The sequence below is a fragment of the Herpailurus yagouaroundi genome, unplaced genomic scaffold, assembly GCF_014898765.1.
Source record: "Herpailurus yagouaroundi ecotype Mexico unplaced genomic scaffold, PumYag 166, whole genome shotgun sequence".
Taxonomy (NCBI): domain Eukaryota; kingdom Metazoa; phylum Chordata; class Mammalia; order Carnivora; family Felidae; genus Herpailurus; species Herpailurus yagouaroundi.
In genome coordinates this window covers 2,951,174-2,962,462 of record NW_024412407.1, presented here as the reverse complement: position 1 = coordinate 2,962,462, position 11,289 = coordinate 2,951,174, and the positions used below count along the sequence as shown (strand labels likewise).

The window sequence follows — 11,289 nt, the reverse complement described above, 5'->3', positions numbered from 1 at the left end:
GAGATCGCCACCTACAGGCGGCTGCTGGAGGGCGAGGAGCAGAGGTGGGTACAATAGCCTATTTTCTCTCCCAGCCCTGCCTGGGTTCCCCGCGTGCCATGTGCCCTCTGGCATCACTGGACTCCCATTTCCAAATCTCCCCATCCTGCGTCTTTACAGGTAATTTGAGAAAGTCCTTTCAGTTTGTTTCTAGCCTCCTTTGAGTCAGTCATGCCCACTTAGGTGCTCATATGAGATTGGTATTTTTGCAAATCTGCCTTTCAGAGCCAGGAGTCAGGCCCTAGTAACTGTTTTCCCGAGAATCCTAGTCTGGGCTTTCAGCCACCCTCTCTTGAACGTGTCTTTCCCCTCCTGGCCTTGGTTGCACATAATCCAGCATCTAGCTTTTGTCTCAAGGCTGGTTTGGCCCCATTCGGGAGTTCGTATTTATCCTGTAATGACTGACTCAGTGGGGGATTTTATCAACTCACAGTTATGTATTGTAAGCACAGTGGGCCGCCCTAAGTGGTCGTCCATTGCAGTAGGTGGGGCGGAAGGTGGACAGATAGCAGGGGCCTGTCCCTTGAGGCAGCGGTGTCCTGCTCTAGGCATTTTTGCTTTTTGCTAGTGTTGGAGGTGGCAGGGCTGGAGGGCGGCTGACCATTTCCTATGTATACAACACTCCCAGAATGTTGCCCCTGGGTTGGTCAGGGAAGTTTCATTAGCGGACAATTCCGCAGCGAAGAGTATCTTAAGATTGCGTTTGGAAGGCCTGACGTTAGCTTTGGAAACTGAGAAGTCCAGCCCTCCACCACATAGGGCTCGTGGGGGCGGGGAACTCAGAAGCTTTGGTGTGGGTCCTCTATGAACCCTGGGCATGGGGTGAGAAGGTGGTGGACTGCAAAAATTCTCCCCACACCTGAAGCTGACTTTGTCAACCGTTTGCCATGGTGCAACCAGAGGGACGCCCGTTCCCTTTCCTTAAGGAGTCGCGTTGTGTGGGAAGGGAATGAGGGTTGAGTGGAGTTAGGTGGCCAAAATTATAGCCTTGCCTCTATCACCGGTTATTTCCTCTCCCTGGGCCTCGCTTTCTCCACCCGTCAAATGAAGGAACTCATGGAGACAGCCTGTTCTAAATGGGCCCTAAAATCCCATTCATTCATGCGACAGTTGTTTATTGGCCGAACACTGTTAGGCACTGTCGATTCTTCAGTGGGGAAAAGACAAGACAAAATGTTCTGCCCTCTTGAGGCCCACGTTCTAGTGACCGCAGTCAGACCAGATTTAGGAATTTAAATCTGCACTTCCTCGAATGCGTTTACAAGTCAATCGGAACCAACAGCAATCATAGCAGCCGACAGGTCTGAACTGCTCACCATGTGGCAGGCACGGAGCCCTTACGCGGGTCCCTGGATTCCACCCTCACAGGGGATCTAGGAGTAGATACTCCCGATGAGGAGGCAGGTGGATTGGAGGGCAGGGCAATTCTGAGGTTGCTAGCCAGCCAGGCGCAATGGGCATTCTGTCTCCAGAGCCCTCGTGGCGGCTGGGCTACCCCGGCTTCCCGATTGGCGCGTTTATAGCCCCTTCCCCAAAATAAGTGCCCAGAAGGAGGGCAAGGACCTCGCTGTCGCCTCTGGCCCATGACACCGACCTCTCTCTTTTCCTTTCCCAACAGGCTGTGCGAGGGCGTCGGCGCTGTGAATGTCTGTAAGTAGCTCTTCCCTTCCTGTCTGCTCCCGTCAGGGGGGGGGGGCCCCAAGCCTTCTGGGAGGGGCGTGTTCGCGACCCCCAAGCAGCCTGGCCGTGGCCGTGCCTGATGCGTTCTCCTCCCCCTCCCATGCAGGTGTCAGCAGCTCCCGCGGTGGCGTCGTCTGTGGCGATCTCTGCGCCTCAGGTGCTGCCCCTGCTGTCACCAGCCGCGTCTGCAGCGCCCCCTGCAGCGGTAACGTGGTGGTGGGCACCAACTCGTGCGGGGCCTGCAGCGTGGGCTGTAAGAAGTGCTAAGAGGCCGCGGCGCCCCTGCTAGCGCGCAGCCACGTCCCCCTCCGCCCGGCCCGACCCCGATCGCCCCGCCGCTGCCCCACGACCGCCAGCTGCCCGCCCCCAACAACCAGTCGCCAGGTGTGCACCCTCGGCACGTCTTCCCTGGGTGCTCCCTCTGCGCGCCCCCCCCCCCCCCCCGGGCGCCCTGAGCCCTGTGCACCTGGGGCGGCACCTTGGCCTCTTTCCGTAGCCTTTCCTAGTAGTGGATTTATCATCTTGAGGATTCATCCTTTCTTCTGCCTTCTGTGTTGTTTGCTGGATTCATTCGTCCTGCCCGACTCCCTCACCTAAGCTTGCGGGACAGGGCAGGCCCTAGACTCTCCCTGTCTCCACTTCCTGGGAATCTGCCAGTGCGCTGGATCCTGTGGGAGGGAGGTGGGGAACACTGACGGTGGTTTTCCTGTAACTCTGTGAGGCCCATGGCTGTGGGAGGGAAGAGCATCTCCTTGCAGGGCTGCCTGCAGAAGCTTCTGAAAACCCAGCGACGTAACTGCCAGCCCCTTTGTCTTCGTTTCACTCTGTGTTTCCAATAAACTAACTGTAGCGTATCAAACCCGGTGCCTCAGAGTTTTCAAAGTGCCAGGGCTGTCCTGTGATAGGAGCTCCCTGCCAGAGATTTCCTCAGGACCCCTCCAGCCACTTAGTTACTACTGGCACTGGGTACGTCCCTCTGATCTGGAGCGACGCAAGCCTTGGAGACACAGAAGAAGACCCAGCGATGCAGGGAATCACGTGTGGTCATGGATTTCTCTAGACCACGATTTCTCAGCTTCAACAATATTGACATTTGGGGCTGGAGCGCTCTTTGTTGGGGGGCTGTCTTGAACATTGCAAGGTACCTAGCAGCATCACTGGTCTCTACCCGCTAGATGCCGGGTGCACTCCCCCACCCCCATCCATTGTGACAACCCAACATGTCTCTAGAAATGGCCACGTATGCCGTAGGAGTTCTCCACCAGGGTGATTTTGCCTCCCACCCCCCCACCCCAGGGGCATTCCCGGAGAGGAAAGAGCATGAGGAAAGGTGTGGAGATGAGAACAGAAGGAAGGAGTGTGAGACAAGCAGTGTGGGGGAGAGAAAGGGCCCTGGGGTTGGAGTCAGACTAGGTTTCTGATTCAGCGTCCTGCCTCTGCCATTTCCCAGACGTGTGACTTAGCGCAAACTGCTTCCACAGTCCGAGCTTCCCTTTCTTTCCCTCCCAAGATCCCCCAAAGTTTCATCAGGTCATGACATCAGCTTGAAGTTCAGGATCTCACTATTTGGATCAGATCCAGGTATGCACAAGGCTCTTGGGACATGGTTCCTTGGTTGCAGCACCCCCCCCCCTCCATTATGGTTTATCTCTATCTGAAGACCTGTGAATTAAGAGTTTTTATGTCTACCACACACCTGTCCTGCAACAGTGAGATGGGGGTAGGATAGCCACAGTGGGCACTCCCATTTAGAGGGAGGAAAAATTGGGGGCACTGAGAAGTCACTGGTTCTTAGCAATTCCAAGTATGGTCAGCCAGGCCCTGCTACCTCCTTCCGTTGTAGAGTGTCATTAGTGCCCACTTTTGCTCTTTGGAAGTGGTCCTCTTCTGTTCTTGGCTCTATCCTTTGGGATCTTGGCTCCGTTTTCTGGATCGCTCTTTCTTTTCCATGACAAGTGGCTCATGTTTTCTTAGCCTGCTTCCTGTCTATAGGAGGTTGGGGACCAGAGGCCTGTTTTCATCTTGAACTATCTCTATTTCTTTTCGTGAGAATGGCTGTAGTTCTTTTAAAAATGTTTCTGGGGTGCCTGGGTGGCTCAGTCAGTTAAGCGTCTGACTTTTGCTCAGGTCATGATCCTGCAGTCTGTGAGTCCAAGCCCCACGTCGGGCTCTGTGCTGACAGCTCGGAGCCTGGAGCCGGCTTTGGATTCTGTGTCTCCCTCTCTCTCTCTGCCCCTCCTCTGCTCATGCTCTGTCTCAAAAATAAATAAACATTAAAAAAAAACTTAAAAATGTTGTTTTTGGTGTGTCAGAATTTGCTGGACAGAAGCTATCCCCATAAATCGCTTTGAGATAGGCTCCTCTCAACTTTAGACTGAGAGTCACAATGCTTTAGGACAATATCGAAGATTCTTGGAAGCCCTGTTGCTTAGTAGACAGAATATCTCCGATGGCGCCTTTCAGATGCTTAGAAAACTTTTGGTCCACAGAGTGAGTCTAAGAGGCCATGAATTAAATCTTTTTGAGATCTCAGCAAATGATCTAACAGTCACAGTATTCATCTGGCTTTTGCTTGAGGGCGTGGTTTACTGGCAGGGCTTTGAATTTGATCTTTGTTCTGCAGCCATTTCTTACTTTGAGAACCTTTTGCTGACTGGAAAGACTGTCCTTCTGAGTTATGTTAAAAAGCCGAACATTCCCCTCCACAGTCCATCTCTGTCCTCTTGTGTTTTATCGTAGGCAGCTAGGAGAAGCCAGTGGCACCTTGGTCATTCTACCTGGAAACCCTGGCCAGATCCCCAGCTCCATAGATGTCCTTTGTACCTTCCTTGTCACCACAGGAAATAGTACTGCCAAACTTGTCACCACTACATAATATGGGTCACCTTTTACAGCATCTAGTAATAACTTCTTCATTGTCCGTCCAGCTTTCTCTAATGGTCTCCTGGAGGACATTCAGACTCTGTCTGATGCCTGGTCCCAGAATCAGTCATGACCGAACCCAGGTTGGTTTGTCCGACGTGCAGCAAAGCCGATCATTGAGACGCTGAGTATGCAGAAAGGACAAGGTTTATTCAAGAGGCAGCCAAATGAAGAGACAGGATGATGGCAAGCCTCCAACTGACCTCAGTGAAGGGGGAGAGAACAAGTTTTTTACAATCATAGGAGTTGAGGTTATATATATATATATATATATATATATATATATTAATGGAAAGGCAGGGAAACTTATGACTATTCATGAAAACAGATCGAGCATGCGCCCTGAGCAAACATGCATGTAACATACATCCCATGTTCACTTGGGGGTGGACTCTTAGCATCAGAAGGAGGCAAAATTCAGCCCCTAATGTAAGAGGTTATTTCAGGACAAGGAGCAGGGACTGTGGGCATGCTCCGAGAGCGGGTATAAACCAGATGGTTCGTTGTCTCTGGTAAGGAATGCAGGGCTTTGCCTGTTCATGGGCAGGAACCGTATGAGTTGACCTTGAGTCTAGGCTGCTGCAGAGACAGCTAGCGTATTTGTTAATGGGGGCAGAAAAGACACAGTAGCTGATTAGGGAGAAACAGTTCTCTGAAAAACAAGCTTTTGACTTTCTGTGAAGTTTCTATCTCCTGGTTTGACAATGTTACAGGTCTTAGGTTTTCTCGTGGTAGCACCCTCCTTCCAGGTACGGATTTCTTCTTCACGTATCTATGGCTGTTCACAAAGTATCCCCAAACTTAGTGGCTTAAAACAACAATATTTCTGATGGCCCCTGGGATGAACCCTGGATGATTCTTCTGCTTCATATTATTGGCTGGGGCTCGGGGAGGTCCAAGTGGCTTCACTCATGTGGTTGATATGTGGCGCTGGCCACTGGCCGAGAGCTCAGCTGGGGCTGATGGCCAGGAGCCTCTGTCTTCCTCCACATGCTGCCAGTCCTCGTAAGGTCTGGGTGCAGAAGCCCAAGAGTGTCACTTCCACCACATTCTATCGGTCAAAGCAGTCGGAGGCCCCGCCCAGATCCAGGGGAGGGGCCATGAGGATTGATGGGGAGTGAGTGGCACGTACAGAGGGGGGAGGAATAGCTGGGGGACATTTCTGAAGACAGCCACCACAAAAGGATTCAGTGAGACCACGCAAATAAAAGTTTAGAGTGCAGTGTGGCACATAAGTGATACTTGACAGCTGCCATCATTATTGTTATTACTGTTACTGTGGTATCATAACGGCACAGCATTTCGAGCCTGTGAACAGCAGGAGGCAGGGTAGGGTTGTTGCAAAACCTGGGTATTGCAGGGCACCTGGGTGGCTCAGTTGATTAAGCGTCCAACTTGGGCTCAGGTCATGATCTCATAGTATGTGAGTTCGAGCCCCGCGTCGGGCTCTGTGCTGACAGCTCAGATTCTGCTTCAGATTCTGTGTCTCCCTCTCTCTCTGCCCCTCTCCTGCTCTCTCTCTCACACACACACACACACACACACTCTCAAAAAATAAACATTAAAAAAAAAAGAAAAAGGCTGGGTGTGGAAAGTCTGGAATTTTGGGGGTTCTTGTCCTGGTTTAGTCACCAAGAGTGCATGATCAAGGCTTTTCAGCTTCTGGAACCTCAGTTTCTCCATGTTTTGGGATGATAACTGAATGAGCACTCACTCCAGCTGCTGGGCAGGGCCAGGCAGACGCCGAGGGACTGTGACTCTGGGTATGGTCACTACCACAGCTGGCCTCACCTCAGGCTTGTCAGCCCACAGGGGCCTGACATCCAGATAGCTCATGTTCCTCGCAGTCAATGCGGACTTTCCAGAGAGGAGGCACAGGGCTCTCTGTGAAGCCTGGAATTGGCCCATGCCATCTACCTCTGCAAGATGATGTGAAAAGTGCCTGGAAGGAAGTAGGAATGAGGAATGATCGCGGGCAAAGCTTTTCTGGGGTGGAGTTGGGGGTGGGGGTAGGAGTGGGCCGTGGAGGAAAAGCATAGACAGGAAGGGCTCATCTTAAGCTTTCTGATGGCACTGGAGAGCGGTCCCCCTCCTCCCCACCAGTCTTAGGACTTATTAGAGTTCCTGGATTTTTCCATGCTCTTCCCCTTGTCTGGAGCACATCTCTTCCTCCTGGTTAACCCCTTACTTATGTTTACTTTCTTGCCGTAAGATGTAAGCTTCCTGGAGGACAGGCATCTGTGATTATTTCCATCACTTCCATGAACCCTGGCTTGTGTAACAGTCCTTGGTACATATTAGGTGCTCTGTAGTTATTTGTTGATTGAATAAACAAACTCTGGCTCTTTCTTTAGGTCTCGGCTTCAATATTACTTCCTTCAGGAGGTAGCCAGCTTTCCCTGGTTAATACTCCTACAACCATGCTTCTCCTTTGCTCTAGTACCAAGGCCCAGGCCTCTTTGTGGCTGCACCTGTCGTTGATGGAGAGGTGGCAGTGGTGATGGAGGAGGTGGGGCTCAGGGACCCAGGAAAGGAGGCTCTAATAGACGGAGAGTATGCAGCGTCAGTCCTGCCTGGTGCCTTGAACTGGCAGGGTGGAAGGAAGGCACATCCCGTCCAGAGGCATGGGGTCTCCCTGGGATCCTCTGGGGCACCTGGATGACATCTCAAGGCTGGCAGTCCTTATAGTATCCTCCTTAAGTCCCGGGGGAGGGAGTGTTATGATCCCAGAGCAGAGTTCAGAGTCACTACGCAAGAAGGTCAGAACTGGAAAAGCCCTTGCACAGCCCCTGGGCCAGCCCTCACTTGACATGTGTTCAAGGCGTCCTGAGCCACAGGTGGGGAGGAAGGCAGGGGCGACAGGGAGTGGGGAGAGGCGCTGAGATGGGTCAAAACCAGATATATAGGACGGGTGTGCTGTGTTCAGGAGTCTGGACTTCATCCTGAGGGCAATGGGGACCCGCTGAAAGGTCAGACTTGTGTTTTATAAAGACCTCTGGCTGCTGTGGGGTGTGGGCTGGGAGGCGAGAAGACTGGCACTCCAGCCAGGATGGTGGGGGCCCGGAATGTGGGTGGTGGCACAGAGAGAGAGGAAAGGGATGGTTTAGAGGGGTACTTAGGAGATAGAGAATGAAAGCACTTGGGGGTTGATTGGTTTTGAAGGTGAGGATGCAGGCATGGGGAGATTATAGGTCTGGGCAAGTGTGTTAATGATCTTGACAGGGGACACAAGAGGAGGCTCTGGCGGGCAGAGAGCGAATAGTGAGTTCAGCATGGAGGTCTGTTGGCTTAGAAGAGTCTCCAGAACTGCCAAGTGGAGATGTCTTGTAGGAACTGGGGCAAGTGGGTCTGAAGCTGGGGAGTGAGGTCGGGTGGCGGGGGAGCCATCCGGACTCGGAAGTGCAGGTGGGAGATTTTAATCAAGGAGCCCATTAACTGTGGTGGTAACTGCAGGCCAGAGACTGATGTCATTGCCCAGGCAGTGTGTGCCGAGAGGTGAGAGAAGGGCCCCAAGGCACCTGAAAGTTCAAGGGCAAGGTTGTCTGGGTGAGGGACGTGAGCCAGGGAGAGGTTCGGCCTGGGAGCAGCTGAGGGTCTGAAACAAGTCAGAACAGGCAGAAGAAGGTAGCGGAAGGCCCGAGACTCAGGGCTCAGGAACGGGGAGGGACAGAGGGCCACAGGGAACCGAGGGGGCTTGGGTGAGGAACCGAGAGGGCCCCAGGGATTCCAGGAGGGAGTGAGGGAAGGTAGCGGGTCCTCGTAGGACAGCTTGAGGAGATGGGTGGGAAGGAGCAGGGGCTGGAGGAAGAGTGGCCAGCATGGGGGCTGGGGACAGCTGGGGCAAAGGGACAAATGAAGAGGGTCAGTGAGAAGGAAGGAGACTGCACAGGAGGGCTGGGGTCTGTGGAAGGCTATTCCAGGCCTGGCTCTTCCTGAATGAGGTTAGAGGCCTCTCAAGCTTTTCCTCCTGAGAACCCCTCCACTCTTCCTGAACGGAGAACAGGAGAGATCAGGCCATTCGGGGGGCAGAGGAGCCCTCTCAGCCTTAGGACTGAAGCTCTGAGGTATCTGAGGGTGAGGGTAGTGTGGAGGGGAGCCGAGGAAACGAGTAGATGGTATGCTCTTACCAGCTACGGGGCTTTGGAGGAGGCTGTCCCAGGTGCTGAAGAGGTGTGTGTATGGGGGGCGGGGGCCGGGAAGGATGGGCAAGAGGTGGGTGTCAGGGGTCTTATCTCCCCTTGTTTGATGGGCAGCAGTGGGAATGGGGTGGGGTGGGGTCCAAACTGACACAGGGCGGCCACCTGAGGTGGTTGCTGCTGTGCTGTGTGGGTGGGGGGTGGCGGTGGGGGGAGGGGAGAGAGTGAGGGTGTACCAAGAGAGTGGGGTGTATCAAGAAAGTGGGGTGTATGTGAGGGGGAAGGAGGCTAGAACCAACTGCCCCAACTGCCTTCCAGCCGACACCATGACCTCCTTTGGTTCCCTTCGGAACCAGTCAGAAGAAGAAGTCCCAAACTACCTGGCCAGGGGAGGATGCCACTGTCTGGGGACGGGCCCTGCAGGTGTCCAGGCCCTGAGACAGCTCAGATCTGCCCCAGTCCTCACAGGCCCGTGGGGCCAGGGTGCTCACCGGTCAGTGGACATGGGCTCAGGCCAAGAAAGCAAGACACCACAGCACAGAAAGCAGGTCCTCCAGTTTATTGGGAAAAACAGGAGACAAGAGACCAGAGAGGCAGGGGAGGCCTCCAGCAGTGCTCCTGCCGGGGAAGGAGAGCCCTTCTCCCTGGGAGGGGCCAGAGGCCAACACAGCGGAAGGGAAGGGCCCATTCCCAGGCAGCAGCCCCCTCCAGTAGGACAAGACGAGCAGAGGAGTGGCTGATGGGAAAGAGCCGCGTGGTGTATTCTCAGAACACGAGGGGAAGAGCTACCGAGGCACCGCTGTTCTCAGCTGGAGGTGGAGGCAGGGGCACATCTGGCAGGCAGGAGGGGCTTCTCTGGCTCTCTCGGGGCCGCCTAACACCTCCCCAGCCCGCAGGAACCCCCTCCACAGGTGGTGTTGAGCTGGCCGCAGGGCGCGCACATTCCGGTGCTCACCGCCAGGTTCCCGCTGCAGGGGGCGTTGCACGCGCTGCCGGTCACAGGCCGGGAGCCGGACACGCAGAGGTCCCCGCAGACGACCCCGCCCCGGGAGCTGCTGACGCCTGTGGACACAAGGGCACAGTCGGGAGGTCTTGCTGGTGGCCACCCCATGTGGCCACCTTCCTTCGGCCTCTCTGATCTGCCTAACCCTCAAGGGAAGGACACAAAGGGCCTTCAGCTGCATGGAAGGAACCTTCGTCGGAGAGCCAGGAGCCCTGGCTGGGCTGGAAGCCCTGGGTTCTGAGACTCGTTCTGCTTTGCGACCTTGGGCAAGTCCCTTCCTTTTTCTGGTCCTCGGCTTCCTCACCTATACAAGGTGGCGGTTGTATTGAGTGACATCTCAGGTTCCGTTCTGCAGTGGCCTGTTATCCCCCTACCCCATGTATGCTGGCCAGTTCTTCCTGCAGGCTAACCTTAGCCGCTCCCGCTGCATGACCAACCTACTACCATTTACCGAGGGAATTATTGGAAACACTCCCCGCAGCGTTTCTATACGCTCACAGCCAGAGAATTCTTGTTGCCAACAGGAAATTTTCCTTTTCAGGGCTCAAGATACTTACAGACATTCACAGCTCCAACACCTTCACACAGCCTGAGTGGAGAAAAGGTAAGAAAGGAAAGAGAAAAGTCAGGATGAGATCCTCAAATTTCCTCTAGGCTGGAAGGGATCATCTCAGGTCTATTTTTGGTCTATATTTATGCCCTTGTATACCTTTTAAAAAGTATCTTTCTGGCAGTTTCAGCAATGCCAGGCCACACTATTTGGCAAGCAGAGCATGGGCTGGGTTTCAGGTCTTATTTGCTCTTCAGATGGCTGCCTTTGTGCAGTGCATAGCCTGTACAACCATACATGGCATACTTGGATGGGTCCAGCTTTAGGAAAGGGAAGGTTCTCTTGGGCAGTCGCATGAGGCCAGTGTCACACTTTGGCCTGCAACTCCACCCTTGGGCAAGGTAACCTCCTAGAAACCAGGCAGTGAGTGGATCTTGAAAGACTTGAGGATGGAAAAATTTGAGGATGTTCTAAACTGAGAGAGTGGGTATCTTGGTTCTGGACCTGGGTTCTCTGGGACTCTAGACCTCACAGTGACACTTGACCTACATTTTTCTCTCTGGATGCTATGTCCAAGATCCAGTCCTTTGAAACCTGGGATTCCAAGACCCCAGAGTCTAGCTTGGGGTCAGTTCTTGGGACTGAGACTGGGATACGGAGGAATCAAAGGTGGGCAGATCTAGGCAAGTGTAATTCCTGGGGCAGCTGGGTTGGGCCTCACCTCTGCTCCTCGCCCTCCAGCAGCCGCCTGTAGGTGGCGATCTCGATGTCCAGGCCCAGCTTGGAGTTCATCACCTCCTGGTACTCCTTGACCAGGCAGGCCATGTCCTGCTTGGCCTTCTGCAGGGCGGCCTCCAGCTCGGCCAGCTTGCAGCGGGCGTCGCTCAGGGCCGCCTCGCCCTGCTGCTCAGACTGGGTCACCGCGGTCTCCAGCTTGGTGTTCTGGGGCCCAGGAGAGA

General features: G+C 54.1%; 1 protein-coding gene and 1 long non-coding RNA gene across 4 annotated transcripts in view; one reads left to right on the top strand and one right to left on the bottom strand.

The window, feature by feature from the left end:
• Nucleotides 1-2,578, top strand: LOC121038541 (uncharacterized). The gene is made up of 3 exons (XR_005794389.1): nt 1-44; nt 1,658-1,689; nt 1,826-2,578. It is a non-coding gene; the product is annotated as an uncharacterized LOC121038541 (long non-coding RNA).
• The window catches only part of LOC121038533 (keratin, type II microfibrillar, component 7C), a 32,882-nt gene that overhangs the window by 16,920 nt on the left and 4,673 nt on the right, over nt 1-11,289 (bottom strand). The window contains exons 7-9 of one of the 3 annotated variants that reach the window (XM_040488044.1): nt 11,052-11,272; nt 10,338-10,369; nt 9,672-9,839 (exon numbers count right to left, since the gene is read on the bottom strand). In XM_040488044.1, the coding sequence (XP_040343978.1) occupies nt 9,672-9,839; nt 10,338-10,369; nt 11,052-11,272 (421 nt within the window). Of the gene's footprint in view, nt 1-9,320; nt 9,840-10,337; nt 10,370-11,051; nt 11,273-11,289 lie in introns of those variants that run through there. The other 2 variants (XM_040488042.1, XM_040488041.1) reach the window with 2 other exon arrangements.